The following is a 23,319-nucleotide window of genomic DNA, read 5'->3' as shown; positions in this document are numbered from 1 at the left end:
ATATATATATATAGTGAGAGAGAGAGAGAGAGAGAGAGAGATAGAGAGAGAGATAGAGAGAGAGAGATAGAGAGAGAGAGAGAGAGAGTGTGTGTGTGTGTGTGTGTGTGTGTGCGTGTGCGTGTGTGTGTTAGAAGTGGTGTACAGATATTGAATATTGAGAAAAAGAATATTTTATTTAATCATTGTTATTATCATTAGTGCTTTTGTTCGTTTTTCAAACTTGTCAAATAAATTTTTTTTGTGAATATACAAACAGGTTGTTTATTTATATATTAAACAGATGTTTTTTGGTTGTTTAGAAAAGGAAAACATTGTTTTTGTTTTTTTGGGTGAGGTTCCAGAACAATGGAGAGAGATAGATAGGTAGATAGATAGACAGATAGATGGGTAGAGAGAGGGGAAGAAGGACCTCTCCAAGAAGTCAGTTCTAGGATGGGGTGTGGTCATCACTGACTGTGTTTTTGTTTTTTTCTCTTTTTTCTTCTTCAGAGGTGCCAGAGGGAAAATAAAAGGTTCTATGAAAAATTTAAATATATATGTATGTGTTTGTGTATATGAGTTCATGTGTTTGGAATATGTCTAGGTTTACACTGTAATTTTGATGTTTTGCATTGAAAAACATTGAAATGCAAAACATTGAGAATACAGACATATTTTCAAACACATGAACTCATAGGCACACATACACGTCTGCTTTTTCCTGCCTTTCAAAATGTTGCAAAAATGTGCCAGAGCAGTATCATTAAATAAAGCAGCTGCACGACCTGAAGCTACTTTTTTAGGATGATATTTTTCTACAAATTCAGAAACATACTGCTACTTTGCCAACACTGATTTATGTCACTCGTAGAGATAACCTTCTCTAGGGAACCAATCTCTTCCACTACATCTGAATGCTGCTGTTCCTGAAGCTGCAAGGCCATATTGATAATTTTCAGATAGTTAACACTGTTTAGTGCACATTCCAAAACTCATGAAGGGTTAGATTTGTATTTTCAGTGACTTCAAAGCACCGACGAAACAGGTGTTTGGTGTACAATTTCTTAAAATTAGAAATCACCTGTTGTTCCATGGTCTGCAAGATAGGGCTAGTGTTGCATGAAAAGTAAAGAACTTTTATGAATTTAAATTAATCCAGGATATAATCTTCAAAGTTAGGAGGGTGAGCAGGAGCATTGTCAAGGATGAGGAAGGCCTTGAGAGGAAGATTGTTCTCCAGAAGGTACTTTTTTACTGCTGGTCCGAAGATAAGGTTGATTGACTCAGTGAAGAATTGCCTGGTGACCTAGACTTTAATGTTTGCCCTCCACATGACCTACAGCTTCTCCTTCAAGATTTTGTGTGACTTGAACACTCATGGATTTTTGGAATGGTAGACAAGGAGTGGCTTAATCTTCAAGTCTCCACTTACATTGGCGCAAAGGGCAGGAGTTAGCCTATCTTACATAGCCTGGTATTTTTTCTCCTCTGCAGTTCTTCTGGGCATTTGAAAATTTTTCTTTAAAAAAAAAAGGCCAGTTTCATCACAGTTGAATACCTGTTGTGTGATGTACCCCTCGGCTGTGAAGAGCTGATGGAATTCACACACAAAATCTTCAGCTGCCTTCGTGTTGGAACTCGCTGTTTCTCCATATCTGACGATGCTATGAACACCAGTCCCCTTCTTGAAATTATCAAACCAGCCATGACTGGTCTGAAATGCGTCTGCTGATGTCTCCTCCATTGACATTCCAGGGTTTTGCTTCAAGAGATTCCCATACAGCGCTCGTGCTTTCCTGCAGATGATGGTCTCTGTATTTCGTATCTCCTGTGAGTTGCTTCTCATTGATCCATAGGAGAAGCAATTTTTCCATCTCTTCCTGGACAGATGTGCATTGCTTGGAGAGTCTAGAGACACCTTTGCTGTTGTAATGGCCTTGATCTTATCCTTTTTCTTCAGGATAGTGCAGAACATTGGTATGCTTTGATCCACTACACACACCTCATGTTTATCAATGATTTCCTTCTTCAATTCTATCATAATCAGCTTCTTCTTTTTCTAAGCACTATCCTTTGCACTGACCTTCTTAGGACCCATGGCTAACACAACTAATTATTATAAAATGATAACAAAAAGCACACAAAACTAAAAAAAAAAAACACTGAGGAAAAGTGCAACAGGGATGCTGCCACGAGATAAACACTCAAACTGAGTGACTGGAGGCTGCACTTGTTGGTAGAGGGTGTGTGAGCTCAGTGCCGACTAGCGGTCACTTGTATGAAACTTGCTTGTACTGCGGATTTCCACTCATACTTCAAGACAAAAATTCGCACAAGTCTCAGTTCATACAGGAATGCACTCATACTGTGAGGTTCTACTGTAACATGCAATTAATATCAATATTTATAACAACTTGTAAGTCTGTTACTCAAACTAAAACAAAAATAATAATCCCTAGAATTCTAGTTAGATCTAAGAAAAAAAAGTGGTGTGTGAAGAAATACGAAATGAAAAAGTATGTATGAAAACGTAACTAACATGTCTACGTGGTTAAGTTTGCTTCATGACCATGTTATTTCAGGCTAGGTCCCATTGCACAACACTTTGGGCAAGTGTCTTCTACAATAGCATTGTGTCAGCTAAGGTCTTATGAGTGAATATGGTAGCTGTAATCTTGTGTGCATGTATTTATGTTTGCCACCTGCCCTTTACCCACCCTAATCGCTTAACAAACGTTCATTTATGTCCCTATAACCTAGCAGTTCAGCAGAAGGAACTGATAGACTAATTACCAGATTAAAAATAAGTGCTGAGGTTGATTTGTTTCACTAACCCTACAAGGAAATGCTCTAGCATGGTCACAGTCCAGTGACTGAAACAAGTAAAAGAGTAAGTGAAACAAAAGACTTACAAAAAGAAGTGTAAAAGATGGATCAGTACAAAAATTTTTTTGAATAATTAATTATTGTGTATAAAAGGTTAAAAAACAAATAATTACTTCAGCTGAGATATCCCATTCAAGTTTAATGGGGTTAGGCAATGGTTCAATAATTGTTCCTTTAGTGTGGCCATCATCAGTATATCTGAATTACAAACATTTAATTAGTATTAATCAGGTGAAAATAAAAATAATAAATGAGCAAATATATGTGCAAAAGTAACACTTGTTATGATCACAATTACTTTTTTTTATGGAAAACAATTTTAGATATTTATTTCACAAATAGCTTAAATATTTAGAAAATCCATCTTGTAAGAAACAAAATATTTCAAAATTTATTTAAAAATGCATTAACTCTTTTTATTTAATTATTTACTTTTATCAAGAAGATTAAAACATAATAAAATATTATTTAATTATTACATGTTATAAATTATTTTACATAAATGTATTTTGTTTTTACATTATTTTCATGGACAATTTTAACATTTCTTTAGCATAATAGAAGTTAACCAAGATTTTACATAAGCACGATCCAGTTATTCTTTTGCTGGTGTGTTTCATTTTTTAAAAAATAAATAAAAGCACAAAATACTTAATTTTCAAAGAATCTTTTAATCACAGCAAATGCAAAAATTTGTCAATGTGTTTTACCAGACAAGTTATACAGTTTTAAAATATGGGCATCAGCATGGATTTTTGGAACATGTATTTCAGAATGTCAGAGCTAATGTGATGAAGTTACAAGTTAAAATAGTGATGCTTGAACTATCAAAACATTTAGACATGGCTGTATAGTTTTGGATTCAGTCCCACTGTGCAGCACTTTGGGCAAATGTCTTCTACTATAGCTCCATTCTGACCAATACATTGTGAGTGAATTTGGTAGATAGAGACTGTCACATAAAATATGAGGTGTGTGTGTTTGCCCTTCACTATTGCTTGATAACTGGTGTTGGTTTGTTTACATCTCCATAACTTAGTTTGGCAAAAAAGAGACTGACGGAATAAGTAATAGACTTAAATAAAAAATACTGGGGTCAATTTGTAAACCCTTGAAGGTGGTGCCCCAGCATGACTACAGTCCAATGTCTAAAAACTAGTAAAAGATGAAAGACAGGCTCAAAGGATTCACCCATCATTGACTTTTGAAAAACATATTTCCCTTTATATAAAAACGAATTAAATGTGAATGTAAAAAGTCAATGAAGGAGTTGCTACATGTTCAATTGACCTGCTAGAAAAAACATCCAAATGCTCACAAACCACACTGTAACATCATGACACATCATCATCGTTTAACGTCCGCTTTCCATGCTAGCATGGGTTGAACAATTTGACTGAGGACTGGTGAACCAGATGGCTACACCAGGCTCCAATCTGATCTGGCAGAGTTTCTACAGCTGGATGCCCTTCCTAACGCCAACCACTCTGAGTGTGTAGTGGGTGCTTTTACGTGCTACCGGCACGAAGGCCAGCCAGGAGGTACTGGCAACGGCCACACTCGAAATGGTGTATTTTACATGCCACCTGCACAGGAGCCAGTCCAGCGGTACTGGCAACAAACTCGCTCGAATGTCTTTTCACATGCTACTGGCACTGCATTCCAAGATACAATGTGTCTGAAATTGTTAGAATGCTTTTGATTATATGTCTGCTTAACCAGGACAGACCTGGGGCTAAACAACAACAGCTAGTGTAAAGGTAATTGAATTCTTAAGCTGCTTTATTTGTGTCTCTATTGAAGCAAGTATTTGCAAACTTACTGAATAGAAACACTGAGTTTATGTAAAACAAATATACAAAAGAGGTACAGATATGACTGTGCAGTTGTAGAAGTTCACTTCAGAACAACATAGCAAGGAGTTCAGTTCCACCACGTGGATGCTGTTGGTTGGCATACTGTATTATAGCCAATGGACAATCAATATTTATGAGTGAAACTGGTTAATGGAAATTGAAGAAGCCCATCATATATATATATATAACTCCCAATTCTAAATCTCTTTTTTTCCTCCCTCCTTGTCTAACGTACTGTCTCATAGCGTTGCAACCTCCAACGGTTTTTCAAATAAGTTACGTAGCAATCTTCTCTACCTACAGTTATCATATTCAATTAAAATGTCTTATGGTTAAGCTGGTTCCTATGTATTTCCCTGAAGAGAAGATTACATCTTTATCAACATCACCTATTCCTTTGGAAAGAACCATTTGTAATCTTCGAAACATATGTTGGAAATAAAAGAATTCATTTAACATATGCATATTACTCCATTTATTAAACGTCGAAGTCAATGTCTGAGCATTCAGCTATTGCTGAACGACCTGCATAAATGATTTGTTTATAGTGATCAAATGTTTGGGTTGTGCATTAGCTCACTGTCTCCTTCAAATCAACATTGTCTGAACAGGTGCATTGCGGACCATGCATCAGGTGTCGAAGTGATTGCATAGCAACATGAGATGAAGTGTTTTGCTCCAGAACACAACGCACCACTCAGTCTGGGAATTGAAACCACAATCTCGTGATTGTGGGTGCAACAACCTAACCACTAGGCCATGTGCTCTCATATATATATATATATATATATATACATATATATATACACACACACACATCTTATCTTTTACTTGTTTCAGTCATTGCACTGCAGTCATGCTGGGGCACTGCTTTGGAGAGTTTAAGTCAATAAATTGACTCCAGCAAGTCTTTTTTTTTTAAACCTGGTACTTATTCTATTGGTCTCTCTTTGCTGCACCTCTAAGTTATGGGGATGTAAACAAACCAACACTATTTGTCAAACAGTGGTAGGTGGGGACAAAGACACACAGAGATATACACACATAGATAAATATATACAAAACGGGCTTCTTTGTACAACTTCCATGGCTCAGTGGTTAGAGCATCGGGCTCACAGTTAAGAGGTAGTGAGTTCAATTCCTGGACCGGGTTGTGTGTTGTGTTCTTGAGCAAGACACTTTATTTCACATGCTCCAGTTCACTCAGCTGTAAAAATGAGTTGCGATGTCACAGGTGCCAAGCTGTATCGGCCTTTGCCTTTTCCTTGGATAACATCGGTGGCATGGAGAGGGTAGATGGTATGCATGGGCAACTGCTGGTCTTCCATAAACAACCTCACCCAGACTTGTACTTTAGAGGGTAACTTTCTAGGTACAATCCCATGGTCATTCATGATTGAAGGGGTCTTTACCCTTTCTACAACTTCCACTTGGAGAAGAGTACAAACAGGAATCTATGCTAATTCTAATCACTCAGGTAACTTTTATTTTGCTTTCTTTGTCAAACCTAGCTGATTCAGTAATAGATTAACTAAATTATTAATTAAATAATTGATTAACTAATTGGTCAAATGGTTAAGTGAAATAGAAACAGTGCATGTGTTTATTATTGGCATAATGACCCTACCAAGATACAGCAAAATGTTTGAACACACAAGTTCACACTAAGAATTGTTTTCTTACTGTTTTACATTAATTTTTAAAAAATCTTTCTTTCCTAATCTGTTTACCAACAAATACAGACAACCTCTGATCCCAGTAGTACTCACATGGTGTGCTGAAATTTTTTTTTTAACAAGATAATAAAATGAATTTATTGTATACAGTGCTTATATGCACTACAACTTGTCAGAAATGCTAAAAGTGGGGACAGAAAGCAGCAAAAAGTCAAGTAAAGAAAGACAGCAATGGTAACTAAAATGCAAGCATAGTACACAGGATAAAACACAAGACAGTAAAATGAACAGTAAAATAACCATGAAGAGGAAAGTGTGCATAGGCTCATCAGGTGTAGCAAACATTGGAAAATATGGAAAATGTTTGAAGGATATAGTGTCCTGATAAGTAACAACTGATGTAGGTAGTTTATTTCATGCTTTGACAGTTCTGAACAAGAAAACATGTTTCTGAAAGACATTGGTGCTATGCTGCATTTTAATTTTATAAGTGTACCCTAACCTACTCATACTTCCTCCAGCTTCCTATCCAACTGATATTCATGGTTGACCATACCTCCACCCATGTTAACCACTCATTGAATTCTCCTCTGTTCCCTTCTCTATCTATCACTCTCTTTACACACTCTCACAAACTTACTTATCAACCTTCTCATCCTGTCCAATCCTCTGTACCTCTTATATTCACCTTCCTGTACTTCAGAGTATGCCCAATACATCACCACCATCTTCTCTCTTTCCCAACTGGGATAACTACATGTCTCTTCTAAAGCAAGACGTCTGCTCATGTACCTTCATAATACTTTTAATCTCTCGCCATCTGGCACAAACCTACCTCCCTCAATCCTACAAACCCTCAGTTGACGGGTCTTATTTTGTGAGTTATTTGGTAACCTTACTGGTGCCATAACCACATAAAAAGTATCTAGTACACTCTGTAAAGTGGTTGGCATTAGGAAAGGCATCATGCCAAAGCAGACAATGGAACTTGGCAAAACCCGCTGGCTCATTGTCTCCTGTTAAATCCGTCAACCCATGGAAAACAAATGTTAAATGATGCATCCATGGATAGTAGAGATAATGAGTTCAAAAGGGCGGCCATTATTTAAGGCTTTAGAAAATCCATACCAATGTTTGACAATGTTGAAAAATGTGTTATTCATAATTTTGTTATAAACAAGAATAAAACAAAATAATAGTTTACAATATTTTTTCTAAATTTCTGTCTTTAAAAGTTTTTTAATAACTTTTCAAACAAAGTGTGACAATGATTTTTTTTTCTTTAATTCGACCTCCAGTGCAAAGACATTGAGAACTAGACTAAGGTCAAGATATTCAACACTGGCTATTATCACTTCCCTTCACACTCCCACTGATATCAACCAACTGCTTGTATTTAGAATTTGCTAGTAACCATTAGGGAAGCAAGCTTTCTTGGTTGGTTTGGGTCATAAGGCCAAATGTAAAAAAGTGGAAAATGAGAAGGGTGAATTAAGAAAAAAAAATTCTGAATGATTTACACACTGAAAAATCAAACTACTGAATACTGTAATGGTTAAAGCCCACCTCAACTCACTATTTTAAGGAAAAATTGCCTTAAATGGCATCATTTACAGTTTTAAAAGGGAGTTTATTTGAGGAACATTATTTACCTTTTTTAATTAAGCTGTCAGAACAACAACGGCAAGCAAGATAATGCAAAAAAATTTTTCTAATTTTTAAAAATAAAATAAAATTAAAGGTGCATTATTACAGAGATAAATTATTTCTGTTAATTAAATTGTCACTATTGAATATTTTCCTTCTTTGTTCTTTTTTCAAAATAAAAACAAACATACTGAATGATTAAAAGACTGAAGTTTCTATATTATGATTATACAGTGAAAGAGTGAAAGCAAAGTGAGATAAGTAAGTGCACAATCATACTAGCGACTTATCAAACTTCCACCTTTTATTCATTTGGCATGTTTATATATTCTGATTTTTCAGTCATTTGAAATTTGACCTTATGTACAGCCTTTCACAATTGGCCTTGCCATGCCCAGCCTTAGGATCAGCATACATCTTTCTTAAACTACTTAAAACACAATCACCATGTAACAATAAGATACAACACACATACACACACAAAAGTACATCATAGCTATATCCTGTTCCAATCTGCACAGGTCCTGAAAGTGTTTGTAATATCATGGGTAAACACTTAAGCAAACTTACAATTCTGAATGCTACTCATCAATTATGTTGTTTTAGGAGTTTAAGAATTGTATTCCTATGTTTGAACATTTCTAGAAGCTCTGTTTTCTTGTGCACTGAGCATTCATCCATGAATAGCACTGAATTTTGAGCATGGAATAGTTGTGCTGATCTCTGCCCAAACACTTTGTCAGCCCACAGCTGCATGAGTTCATATGTGATTGATCCCCTGTTGGAGACTTAAGTAAATATTCTTTGGGACCTTGATTTTAGATACGTTTTTCAATCCTTTAAGAATGATCATTGTCTTCAACACCTTTCCTGCAGCATTAAAACACACTTTGGTAGCACAACAATGGCTAGCATCTACATTTTTATTGCCAACAAAGTCTATAGTTGTTGAACTCAACATGTCAACGTATACAGGTGTTTCATCCATATTATAAATCTAGTCAGCATCCTTATCTGCTGTTAATACTGGAATGCTATCTAGAGAGTCACTGGTGATTTGTGCCTTTTCTCCAAGTGTTTTATTGTCTGCTTGGCCAACATGTGTAATCTTTCTCACAGTCAGTTTATTCCATTTCATGAAATTGAAAATCCATTTATCAGAACATCTAAAGCTGTTCATTTCAATTCCAAACCTTTTTACCAATTCAAAAGTATATTCCCATAAATGGCGATAATTTACAATTATATTGTTTGCACGCTGAACAACAATCCACTGTAAGAGTTCAGTCTCTAGATCACTATGTGCTGGTCCTCTACCAATCGATCTGTGCTTTCTCTAGTCTGACATATTAACTCAGTTTCTTTTGTGCACCATTCTCTCAATCGTTTTCTATCAATATCTAAGTCTCTGGAGGCAGCAGATAAATTGCCAGAATGTTCTTTCACTCGTTTAATAGCACTCAATTTTTCACCAATGATATATGATTGTTGAATATGTTTTGATATATTTTCTTTCGACTCCATTATTGGGAATAAAAATCCTTCAAATTTATCTGCAGACGTAGAGCAAATGAACATCTAAACAGAATGCAAACAAGAACACTAACTCTGATTCAATTTTTAACCACAAATAACTGCCCATCCTAATAAACGCTCATGGGCGATCTAATGGATGGGCAGATTTTCGGAAAACCCCAGTAATCATTCTGCCAATCCACCACCCTTAAATATATAATTATTTCTACTACAGGTGCAAGGTCTGAGATAGGAGAAGGGAGAGAGGGTTAGTTGATTAATCAATCCCAGTACATAACTGATGTTTTACTTTACCAACCTCAAAGGGATGAAATGCAAAGCTGACCTCAGTGGGATTTGAACTCAAAACATAGAGGGTTGGATTCTATTTAATGCTTAGCATGGGATAACTTTCAGAAAAGTAAAAGTCTGATCATCAGTTTCTATTTCACAGGATTAAGTTCCCACACTCTTAAGTCCTATATTGTACATTAACCTTTTATTTATATTGTTCTTCTAAATGGGTTAACACCTATCAAATATATTTACACAGCCTACTGAATTCTCTCTCTCTCCCTATTCTTTTACTAGTTTCAGCTTGAGGGCTGTGGCCATGCTGAGGCACTGCCAACTAATGATCCTTCCACATACACACACACACCAAAAAATAAATAAACATAAGCTTTATTCCTCAGAACTATATTGCTCTGAAACAACTGCTAGCTCTTTCACACTCCAAACTTCTCCAGTCCCTAGCAGTTTCACAACTCCTTAACTTGCATCAAGTACACTTGTTATAACTCACCTTTCTCTCACACAAGTTGCCATTGTCAATGACTTCAAGCATGCAACTCCTTTTGACTCATGAACTCCTCCAGCACCAACAATGCTAATGTACAAACTGAATCCTTTTCCATCCTCAAATGTAATCTCCCAGTTAATATTCTCTCCTACATGTAACCCCTGACTAAATAATAGTTTGAAATTTTGGCACAAGGCCAGCAATTTCAAGGATGGGGGTAAGTCAATTATATTGACCCTAGTGCTCAACTGGTACTTATTTAATAGACCCTGAAAGATGAAAGGCTAAGTTGACTGCAGTAGAATTCAAACACAGAACATAAAGATGGCTGAAATGTTGCGAAACATTTTGCCTGGCAAGAGAAAAATATGGAACACTATAAATTTGCATGTCATACTTGTGCAGGGGCCATCTCTGTATCATTCCAATTTCAGAATATGTACAGCCAAAGCTAATGACACTTTTTAAACATCATAAACACATTAACCTCCTTCATTTAATTTTCACATTTCTTTTCCAATAGAATTTATAAAAGCTATAGGTAGTAGTTTTTATTCAAAGTAAACCAAGTATTAAAAGGTGAACAAGACGTATTACCCTTCTTCATTGGATAGTTGCATGGAGTATTCCCACAGATGACTTGTAATTGGTGCATCAGACCTATTTAGAAAAAATCCACACAATAGGGTGCAAAGTGCTGAAGTGATGTGCAGTGGAGCCAAAATGTGATACACAAACCAGAGATAAAGCATACAATATTTTCAAAAGATTAGATTTGAGGAAGGTGGATAATGTAGGCAGATGGAGGTATCGATGATTTATAAGAGTAGGGATAACCCAAAACATCAATTAGATAAGTATGTTGGTTAACAGATAAGAAAGATATTGGGCAGGTAGGTTAGTGAGTAAATGTGTTAGTAGATTGGTAAACAGTTGAAATAAATAGAGAAAGACATGAAAATAATAAAATGTTCAGTGAGTAAGAAAGAGAAAGAGAGACAAAATAAAAGATTTTCTTTTTTAAAGTGCTTAAGAATTATTTGAACAGACACCAACTATAACTATGAAGCTAATGTTATACTTAAGCAATATCTTCTGTTAATGGCAGTTATGGAGATAGAAGGCTAATAACTTTCTTTTGGAAATTCTATAGATTTAATAATGCCCAAACTGTCTGGAATTTACAAAAAAAAAACAAAAAAAAACAAAACTAAATAGTAGTTTAACAGCTTCTAAGACTTATTCCAAGCCCCAAGTTCAATTCGTTGTTCTCACAAATGGAAAGGTAACACTTATAGTGGTTACCAATATTCTTTTGTCACATTAAAGGTCAACCATTATTATTATTATTTATCTTTTTCCTTGCCTCTTTTAATATAACTAGTGTCATTTCCTCAGAAATCTATTCCATCTGTCACCCGATTAAACTCTGCTTATCTAACATTTATCTTCTAAATGTTTCCATATCATTTTTCTCATCCACCTTCAAGAGGAGGAAATAATGTAGAATAGTTCTTTTAAAAAGCATTCCTCTAAAATGTTGTTTAGTGTAGAAAATAAGCTGATGAAGACGAAACTAAAGAATTATAAAAGTAGAAAAGTAAAAAAATAGCACTGATTAAAGTAAAAAAATTAGCACTGATTAAAGAGGAGTTCTGTTTGCTGTTATGAAAAATAATAACAAATATGCAAGTAATAATTAGTGATAGTGTGCAACAGTATTCCACAAGCATGCAGAATGAGTAACCTCATGCAAATCCCACAGATTATATTTTAAAATGTGCAAATAAAGTAAACAACAGACAACTAGAAATTCTGCATACCGCAAGTTTAGGATATCTTCACTGAGAGTAAACTCCCAGAGATGCCCAGTTACTGGAGCATCTGCCCTGAAACAACACAGAGAGTATTATTAACACTATTTTTTTTTTTTTTTTTTGTAATTTGGAGAAAATATAGATGTTGACTAGAAAGAAACATAACATTTGATGTGTCCAATCCATGGTTAATTTCTAGTTCAAACAACATTTATAAAAGTGTTCCCAGTTTGTATATAGGATTACATTGATTTAATGCAGTGTAACAGAGTAGACTCTGCTAAAGACACTCAATGATCAAGTACTGGTGTTAGACTGTGTGAGAAATTAGGTTGAACTTTTCTCTAGCTAATTTAGTGAGAGGAGTGACCTGGAGCTGAATAATAACAATGAGACCAGTGACCTGGAGCTGAATAATAACAATGATGACAACAAAAAATATTTTCTAAAATATACAGAATTTATAGAGATTTATGATTAGAAAAATTCAAATTATGACTGAATACCCAGGCAAATGACAACACATACAGAGATGTCTTTTTTTTGTAGCTGATTTAATACAGGCTATTTTGTTAACCTAACTCAAGGTTATATATACAGATAACAATAAAACTATTATAACAATTACCTTAAGCCATTATCATCATCTGCTCAGTTTTCATATACTATAGACTTTTATTAAACTACTTTACCAATACAACATTAATACTTTACCTATACAACATTAATAGCCACTCTCAGTTAAATATAAGAACTCAAAGTTTAAAGGACATGAGCAAAAGTAAGTTTACTGCTTTTTAAACAAATATGTAAAGCTTAAAAAAAAAATTAAACAATTTCATTAAAAATTGGTGTATTAAATGTTATAAGAGTTATATAAAACCGACTTATTTTTCTCTTTTTTTTCCAAATTTTTAGATTATAATTAAATACTTCTTTGTGATTTGACAGAAAGCAGGAGTTATTCTCAAAACAGAGATTACAGCTGGATGTTTGTAACAGGTGGTTTTATTAAACTAGGGGATTGATAGTCCCTCAGACAGGCTTCCACATAAGGCTCTAGTCAACCTGAGGCTGTGATAAAAGTCACTTTTCTAAGGTGCTGCATGGTGAGGTTGAACACAAAACCATTTGCTTCTGAAGTGAATTGCATAACCACACAGCTATGCCTGCACCCACAAACTGAAGTCGTAAAGTAGAGTAGGCAGACATAACACTGAGCTGTTCACCAGTGTACTAACTATTGGGTTGTTGGATTAATTTGTTCATTTTCTTTTCCATTTATTTTAATCTTTTCTAGTGTAATTTGAATTAACATGAAAAATATTTTTATCATAATATTTTTTATATCTCAATTCTTCCTCTATAATTTTTCTTCATAGTTTTTAAAATTTGATGTCATAAATTTTACCTCTTTTCAAACAAATGATGGAGTGCCAAGAAGAAAAAAAAAACCCAATTAAAATCCTAATTTATCTGACAACCCAATATTTATTGAGTAGTTCACTAGTGTTTTAAACAATCTATGTTTAGATTAACAGTCACATTAGATTAACAATTTACTAAATAAGAAAAAATATTTTGAGGTCACATAAAATTATTGTCAGGAACATAATCAATAACATACAAAACATGCCTGGTAAAATACCAATGTACTGAATATGATTTCTTCTATTGACATAAAGCCATAATTCTTTACCTGAATGGATAGTAGTCATTAAAATTCCACTGGAACATAACTATTACCTATTTCATCACTCTTGGAAAGATGGAAAATAAAGTATATATTGGTAGAATTTGACATCAGGTTGAGAGTTGCAACTAAATACTGAAATACATATAGTCCTCTAGCACACTATAGATTCCTACTACTGTATCATCTTTAATCATGAACTAATAATAATAATACACAGCAAACTTTCTATCAATGTGGAACAACTTACCATGAATGTTCAGCATTAAAACCAACCTAAAACACAAAATAAAAGATTTTAAAGAACTTCAAATTTCTCACTTGACTTAGAAATGAGTAATTTGATTATTTGTAAATTATAAAATATTTATGATACATTTTGTTAGGTAGATACAATAGATTTATGATATTTAAGGATATTTTACTGATCTAAGAACAAGGGATGCATTAATGGAACTCGGGTGATTTTGTATAGTCCAAGTGATAGATATGTCATCACCTGGTAAGTGGATACCTAGTTTAAGTTCCATAAGTAAATGTGTATAACAATTTGGGACAAAAAGGAACACATTTACTTATGGAACTTGAACTGGGTATCCACTTGCCAGGTGATGACGTATCTATCACTTAGACCAGGGGCTTTCAAACTGTGGTCCGCAAGGACAAGATAGGGGGTCCGTAGACAGCAAATACTTTTTATGGGCAATTTGATTTTATATATGTTTTTTAATCGAAATCTTTTAATTGACAATAAACCTATTTGTTAAATACTGTTAAATAAATAAATGTAAAAATATATGTTATTTTAAGCAAATATTTATGTATAAATTTCATAAGCGTTTATAAGGGGGTCCCTAAGGTAAAGCCTGAAATATAAAGGGGTCCGCAAGTCAAAAAGTTTGAAAACCCCTGACTTAGACTATACAAAGCTACCTGAGTTCCATTAATGCATCCCTTGTTCTTCAATTGCTGCTTATGATGTCCAATGTCATTTACTTTTAAAATATTAGCAATCAATTTATAAAATGCTATAGTTTACGAAAAGATTTGGGAATAAAGAGAAATTGTGCCTTATTTACCGTGCCATTTGAACAAACTACAAGTGTGAATGATTTGTCAAACCAACGATCATAACCTTTACCATGGAGCATGGAGCGACTAAATTTGTTTAATTTCGTTGGATCAAGCTGAAAAAAAAAAAAAAATGCAATATACAAATGTAGAGTAAATTTCTGTGTGCAATTAGGTCACAGAGAAAGAAACATTAAACATATCTATCTATTTGCTCATTCTCATTTGGCACAGCTTCATATTGATTAATTGCCTAGAATTCATTAATAAGATAATGAATCAAAACAGTAGATTGTGTATAAAGAATCGGTCTCTCAATCAGACAGTGATGAATTTATATTTTGCTACTGGATGGCACCATGCCCAGATTACCAATTGAACTAAACAGCCACACCAGAGGAAGTGGGTACTAGAGTTTTTCCAGTGCCAAAGAACAAATGGAAAAAGATATTAAATGATGAAGATAATGATATATATATTATAGTAGATTATATCTCAGTAACCATGGGAGCTATAAAAAAAATACAAAGCCCAGCATCACCACCGGATCATTCTACACATCTGTGTAATTTTTCGCGCAATTCCACCCAGCCATTTGACCATGAATCCCAAGACAAGAAATTTATATGTATAGATATAGTGAAGGTGCATGGCTCAATGGTTAGAGTGTCGAGCTTATGATCGTGAGGTTGTGAGTTCGATTCCTGGACCAGGCTGCATGTTGTGCTCTTGAGCGAGACACCTTATTTCATGTTGTTCCAGTTAACTCAGCTGTAAAAATGAGTTGCAATATCACTGGTGCCAAGCTGTATCGGCCTATGCCTTTCCCTTGGATAACATCAGTGGTGTGGAGTGGGGAGGCTGGTATGCATGGGCAACTGCTGGCCTTCCACAAACAACCTTGCCTGGACTTGTGCCTCAGAGGGTAACTTTCTAGGTGCAATCCCATGGTCATTCATGACCGAAGTGGATTTCCATCAACCAAATCTACCCACAAGATTTTGGTCAACCCAGGGCTATAGTAAAAGACACTTGCCCAAGGTGTCACAGTCGGATTGAACCTGAGATCACATGATTAAGAAGCAAGCTTCTTAACCACAGCTATGAAGATATCCAATGCTACTTATAAACTGTGTAAATGTTACGAATATTGTTTAGTAAAGATACAAAAAAATGACTGCAACTTACATCACTATAGCTCTGAGGTTCATCGTCCAGTGTGACAAAAAAGGCAGCCTGTTATATAAAGACAAAACACAATGAAAAATGATGAGTAAAATACAAACCAAACAATATTCAAATGTATGTGATGGATAAAGTGAGGGTAGTATATTGGCAGAATCATTAGAGTGTTAGATAAAACATTGGTGATATTTGTTTTGGCTTTAAACATTCTGAGTTCAAATCCCACAGAGGTCAAATTTGCTTGTTACCTTTCTGGGGTTGACAAAATAAAGTACTTGTTGAATAAAGGGGGTCAATTTAATCAACTGCTGATCTGTGCTAACATGTCAAGGACTGGCATGGCACAGTAGAGCTTAAATCTCTGCCAAACTGTGGAGTTCTGACAAAGGTGAAGTGACACACTGGTTAATATAAACTGCTCTTACATCATATCTATCTTATTTCTTTACTGCCCACAAGGGACTACACACAGAGGGGACAAACAAGGACAAACAAATGGATTAAGTCGATTATATCGACCCCAGTGCATAGCTGGTACTTATTTAATCGACCCTGAAAGGATGAAAGGCAAAGTCAACCTCGGCAGAATTTGATCTCAGAATGTAGAGGCAGACGAAATACCACTAAGCATTTTGCCTGGCACGCTAACGTTTCTGCTAGCTCACCACCTTACATCATATCTATCTGTAGCACAATCATCACACACACATCCTATCAATTACACACACACACACACATCCTATCAATTACACACACACACACACACACACACACATCCTATCAATCACATACGCACACCCTATCAATCACACACACACACCCTATCAATCACACACACACACCCTATCAATCACACACACACATATATTCTTTAAAACTAGCATTTTTAATGGTGGAACTTGAAGCATATAAAGCTATAAATAATAGCATGTTAATATGAGGTTAAAAAACCCCTTGGATGGAAAAGTTTTATCTATTTTGAGGTTGACCATTAAAAACAACATATTTTATGCATTTTAAGAGTTTCTTACAGCGTAAACAACATATATTTTTTATTCTGGTAGGAATAAGAAAGGCTGGTTTCTTTCCACAGGTTTTTAACCACTCAAAGTTTTTCTTAGCCTAGTTTTGAATATTAACAGTGTGCATTCTTTGCTTTGGTACCTTACACAACTCATCATTATCATCATCATTTAACATCCTCCTTCCTTGCTGGCATGGGATGGATGGTTTGACAGGAGCTGGCCTGGCAGGAGCCTGCACCAGACTTGTGTGCCTGTTTTGGCAGGGTTTTTATGGCTCCCCGTAACACCAACCACTCTGCAGAGTGGACCAAGTGCTTTTTACATGGGACAAGCACAGGTGAGGTCAATTTGGCATGGTATTTACAGCTGGATGCCCTTCCAAACACCAACCACTTCAGTGTGAACTGGATGCTTTTTAAGTGACACCAGTACTGGTAGGGTCACCAAGTAACTTGCAAGACAAGGGTCCTTTGAGAGGGGAAGGGGCATTGGAGGAAGGGATCTTGTGTCAAATGATGAAAGGTTACAGTGAGATAGAGAGACAGAAAAAGGTGTCTTGCTGTAGGGGTGTATATGGTTAAACTAGTTCTCAATATTTGTCCAAGAAGTACTTATAACGTTACATTATTTCAGACTATTCTTATACAATATTTACATAATTCTCAAATGTTAAATTACCAAAAATTAACCTACCACCATCACCAACATCAATGTTTTAAAGTCTACTTTTTCATGCTTGCATGGAGCAGATGGAATTTGTTGGGGTAAATTTTCTACAGCAGGATTCTCTTCCTGTTTCCAAGCAAGGTAATATTTCCACATGGCTGAATATGTTTTCATGGAAGATTGGAAATGAAGACCACTGCATGTATGACAGTGAGGAGTGATACTCATTTATACTTAACACTTGATGCCAAGGCAAAGAGACATAAACACACACCTCCATGCACACACTTGGACATATGCATACATAAATACATGACAGGCTTCTCTCAGTTTTTGTCTATCAAATTTTCTCACAATGCTTTGGTTGGCCTGGGGTTATAGTATAAGACACTTGCCCAAGATGGTATGCAGTGGAAATGAATCCAAAATCATGTGGTTGGGAAGCAAAATTCTTAATCACATAACCTCACCTGATCTAGTTGTGTAGAAGGCACCTGAGGGAGAGGAAACCCCACCCCCAAAAAACTGGTGTGGCGGTCATAAAGAAAAATAACAGACTTCTTAGACAAGAAAATGAGTGGTGATATGTTCCACAACAGACCCATCTAACCCATACTAGCAAAGTAAAATGCATGTTAAAACAACAATTTCTTGCACATACTGTCCTAGAAGAAACTCAAAATATTCTATGATATTAGTTATAAACTAGTAACATAAATATATGCACGTGTTAATGTATAAGAGGGAAAAGACAGAGACAAACAACACAAAAATCTGAAAAGTAATTAAATTATTTCTTATAACTGACCTTTTCAATAGCATCTAATGAAGTTTTGTTTTTGCCTTTGTTGAAAAAAGTTTGACGAGCCTTTGCCCAACTGACTCTATCACTAGCTGTGAGTGCTGCTAAATGCATCTCACCAGGACATGGATCAGTTCTGTCAGAAACTATTTTCTGTAGCGATCTAGAATAAAAACATTACCTTCTAAATACTCAGATTCTGTCACATTATATGTCAAAGTTTATTAAAAATAAAAATATAAATAATGACAAATGGTTATTTTTTTTACAAACACTGAAACATTTACATATATGTGTGTGTGTATATAATATATATATATATATATATATATATATATATATATATATATATATATATATATATATATACACACAAACACACACATATATACATATATGAACAATTCAGAACATGATGTGTTTTATGGCTTTTTGAGAATTCAATATTTTGAACTTTTCCATTTTTTCCATGTAGCATTTAAAAAATGTTATGATAGAGAGTGCCATTGGAGATGTGCATATAGGATGAGACAATTACAGCATGGAAAACACATAGCCATTTAAAAACACACAAAGGCTGTTCACTTTACTTAAACATTTATTATTTGTTGTTGAAGTTTTTGTCACACCAACTGTGACTGGATCACTGACACAGTTCCACTGAATTCAGTGAGGTTACAGTTTTTGTGTTTTTGAATGGTTAATATGAGTCTTCCATGTTGTAACTATTTTAGTTTCAACATACAGTCCTAGATCAAATCATTTGCCAGGTAAGTACATCTCTCAACTATATGAGATGCTTCTCAAAAAGTATCTGACTATTTTTCCCTGCATACCGTAGGCTTTTCCTCAAATTGAAAACCATGCTGAAAGGTAATCGATTTGAGTCATGAGAGGAAATTATGAGAAAAGCAATGGCAGAACTCCATAGCATTCCAGAGAAGGTGTTCCAAAGGTGTTACCGGCAGTGGTAGAACCACTGGGAGAAATGTATGAACTCTCAAGGGGAGTACTTTAAAGGTGATTAAATATTTGTGAAACGTACAAAATTGTTTTTTTTTTATATCCAAAGGTCAGATATTTTTTGAATGCACCTCGTTTGAAGAAAATTTTCAGTATAAGTGTACAGACAAGGAAATGTCAGAAAGAAGCTAAAAAGAACCACTCACACTTCTATCTCTTTGGGTGTTAGTAGTCTTCCTCCATGACGAATATACACTTTATAGAATCTACCTTTGTGATAGACAGCAATGTGATTGCTGTCTTTGTAATGAACAAGGGTATCTGAAAGAGGAAAATAGTATAATGAGTGCATTAATAATTGTAACTTAAAAGTTTCATAATTATAGGAAAGATGCAGCTGGTTGACTGATGGGAATACCAATCTAGTAGTGATGGTTGCTTTGTTTAGTTCAAGTTCAGATATGTCAGAGCATACTTATGATCAAAGGGATTCCATATGTGATAAGCTAGTCTTTTTGTATATCTTGGACTACATAGTTTAATGCATACTTCTTTTTTTCAAATGGTAGGGTGTTATTTGATCTTTACTATGTTGACCATCAGGACACTAGATTCTAGGCCATTCTTCCCAGTTTTGAATTTCTGCTATGAGAACCAAGTCACAAAGGTTCTTAAAGTCAACTAGTCCTGAACTAGTTTCTGACACAAGGAATACAATGAACAGAAGGGATGGTACCTTCCTGTACATCCGATTTCCCATCAAAGTCAATGACAACTTTAATCTTCAAACAAAGTTTTCAGTTTTCATAAACCATTCACCTACAACCAGTTTCTAACTAGTTAGATGAAACTCTATCAGAGGTTTTCTATAAATCAACAAATATAAAGTATATTGGTTTGTTCTTAGCTAACTCATTATCATCATCATCATTTTAATGTTCATTTTTCCATACCTACATGAATCAGATGAAGTTTAATAAGGCAGATTTTTAGCAGCCAGATGTCACCAACCCTCACCTGTTTCCAAGCAAGGTAATATTTCCCCATGGCCAAACATGTTCTCAGAGAATATAGGAATGAATGACACTGCTTGTCTGATGATAACAATCATTTTACAACTATCGCAAGATGTCATGGCAAAGAGACACAAACATACATACACATACAACTGGCTCCTTTCAGTTTCTGTCAATCAATTCCATTCACAAGGTATTGTGAGTGGATACAGTAGAAGACATTTGCCCAAGGTGCTACACAATGGGACTGAACCCAGAACCATGTGGTTAGGAAGGAAACTTCTTACCACACAGCTATACCTGCACTTCCACACAGCCACATCTGCACCAAAATATATTTCAATACCTGCTGATAATTAGCTCTATATCTGTCAACTCAGAGCTGTTGTCTAATAACATTAAATGTAAAATATTGAAGACAATGTCAATAATGGCGTAGGAGTGGCTGCGTGGTAAGTAGCTTGCTTATGAACCACATGGTTCCGGGTTCAGACCCACTGTGTGGCACCTTGGGCAAGTGTCTTCTACTATAGCCTCAAGCTGACCAAAGGCTTGTGAGTGGATTTGGTAGACGGAAACTGGAAGAAGCCCATCGTATATATGTATGTATGTATATATGTATGTATATATGTATGTATATATGTATGGACTTTTTTTGCAGAGAACCTTGGAGCAGTGTCTGATGAGCAAGGGAACGCTTTCATCAAGATATTGCATCGATGGAACAATGATATCAAGGATTTTGGAATGCAGGAATGTTAGCTGGCTACTGTTGGATGTTATACAGAGATGAACCTGAGACAAAACACCATAGTAAGTCCAAATCCCAAAGATTTCAAGTTGTTATGCATTTGAGTGTACTGTAACTTATTTGTACACACTGCTGGACTGGCTCCTGTGCAGGTGGCACGTAAAATACACCATTTCGAGCGTGGCCGTTGCCAGTACTTCCTGACTGGCCTTCGTGCCGGTGGCATGTAAAAGCACCCACTACACTCTCTGAGTGGTTGGCGTTAGGAAGGGCATCCAGCTGTAGAAACTCTGCCAAATCAGATTGGAGCCTGGTGTAGCCATCTGGTCCACCAGTCCTCAGTCAAATCGTCTAACCCATGCTAGCATGGGAAGCAGACGTTAAACGATGATGATGAAATATATGTGTGTGTGTGTGTGTGTTTGTCTCCCAACATTACTTGACAACCGATGCTAGTGTGTTTATGTACCCGTAACTTAGCGGTTCGGCAAAAGAGACCAATAGAATAAGTACGAGGCTTACAAAGAATAAGTCCTGGGGTCGATTTGCTCGACTAAAGGTGGTGCTCCAGCATGGCCACAGTCAAATGACTGAAACAAGTAGAAGAGTAAAGAGTAAGAGTACACAAAAAAATCATTGAGGTAAGATGTAGATTATTACAAATGTTTCTTAGCTCTTACCAGTTTCAATGCCAGGAATTCTTGTTGTATTAAATTGTCTTTCATACTGAGATGAACAAAGAGGGATGATTTTATTCACAAAAATCTACAAAAGGAAAATATATAGTATGATCATAGGTCCATATATTTGACAACATTCACATAAAACAATTATCCTTTAAACGAAATATTCAAACTTTTGTTTGTGTATAACACTAAACTTCCATTTTAGACAAATTTTACTGTGCATCATATTTTATTGCTTTGTTAGAAACTATATTAATGAAGTAAGTAAATTTCCCAATTTAACCCTTTAGCATTCAGATATTTCAGTCAAATGTAATACTTATTCATTCAGATTGTTTTAAATTAATCAATGCATTATCTTGTAACTTTGAGATGTTGATGATGTGATTGTTTATTTTCAGAATGACATAGCAAGGTAAGTGTGAGAAGCCAGATCTAGCTGGCTTGAGCATAAAACAAGAAGAATATTTGGGCCGGATATGGCTGATTTAAATGCTAAAGGGTTAAACTTGTGAAATAAATGACTTGCAACAGAACTAATGATTTTGAACTTGGAACTTTTTAGAGTCATCATCAAGAAATCATATTTGACTTGAAGTTTTTTTTTAGAGTAAACATGACCTGCTTAGATTAACGCAAAACGTCTTACATAAAAATTTCTCATGTATGAAATTCTTACACATGGTGGTTAGTCAAAACAGGCGAAGCATTTATAATGGAAGTGGTATTATTAGCACTGGCCAAAACATACCAGCAATGGTATATTAAGGTTGGGTTGTATTACGTAGGAAACACACATTATCTCCTTTCTTCCTCCAAGTAACTAAATATGGAATACTATTCAATTTAGCTTACCTATCACTTTCTCTTTCACTCACACACACACACACACACACTAGAAATTTTGAAAAACACAAGTTTATATCATTTGTTCTCTATGGACAATTCATTGTTGTTGTTTGGAACTTCTGTATTGGAACATTCCAAGAACAATTGGAGGCTTGATCACATTCACTCTCTAAGTCATAACCAAAATTACTATTAAGTATAGGGGCAACCAAACCACTACTGTATGATGATAAGTTTCATGAAACTCTAAACTCAACAGTAGCAGTTGTACATCGAATTGTACATACACACACTCATAAATATGAGTGAATGGACAAATGAAAGAAAGTGGCACTCAACACATTTGGTAAGGGTTACATAATATCATTATGAATCAAACTATTACATAAAATATAAATATATATATATATATATATATATATATATATATA

The 23,319-nt window shown here is 35.2% G+C and overlaps 1 protein-coding gene and 1 pseudogene across 6 annotated transcripts in view; both read right to left on the bottom strand.

Annotated features, from left to right (window-relative positions):
• Window positions 1-23,319, bottom strand: part of LOC106870396 (carnitine O-palmitoyltransferase 1, liver isoform) — a 109,550-nt gene that overhangs the window by 9,003 nt on the left and 77,228 nt on the right. For 5 of the 6 annotated variants that reach the window (XM_052977872.1, XM_052977849.1, XM_052977867.1 and 2 more), the window contains exons 9-16: window positions 22,034-22,118; window positions 19,793-19,907; window positions 18,630-18,786; window positions 16,134-16,181; window positions 14,954-15,061; window positions 14,125-14,150; window positions 12,188-12,253; window positions 2,982-3,066 (exon numbers count right to left, since the gene is read on the bottom strand). In XM_052977872.1, coding sequence (XP_052833832.1) covers window positions 2,982-3,066; window positions 12,188-12,253; window positions 14,125-14,150; window positions 14,954-15,061; window positions 16,134-16,181; window positions 18,630-18,786; window positions 19,793-19,907; window positions 22,034-22,118 — 690 coding nt within the window. Of the gene's footprint in view, window positions 1-2,981; window positions 3,067-10,961; window positions 11,025-12,187; window positions 12,254-14,124; window positions 14,151-14,953; window positions 15,062-16,133; window positions 16,182-18,629; window positions 18,787-19,792; window positions 19,908-22,033; window positions 22,119-23,319 lie in introns of all 6 variants that reach the window. The other variant, XM_052977874.1, reaches the window with a different exon arrangement.
• On the bottom strand, window positions 10,727-10,820 carry LOC128247183 (U6 spliceosomal RNA; annotated as a pseudogene).

Source organism: Octopus bimaculoides, chromosome 2, assembly GCF_001194135.2.
Source record: "Octopus bimaculoides isolate UCB-OBI-ISO-001 chromosome 2, ASM119413v2, whole genome shotgun sequence".
Lineage (NCBI taxonomy): Eukaryota > Metazoa > Mollusca > Cephalopoda > Octopoda > Octopodidae > Octopus > Octopus bimaculoides.
The sequence above is the reverse complement of the archived record's forward strand: the minus strand, read 5'-3'. Positions and strand labels throughout refer to the sequence as shown.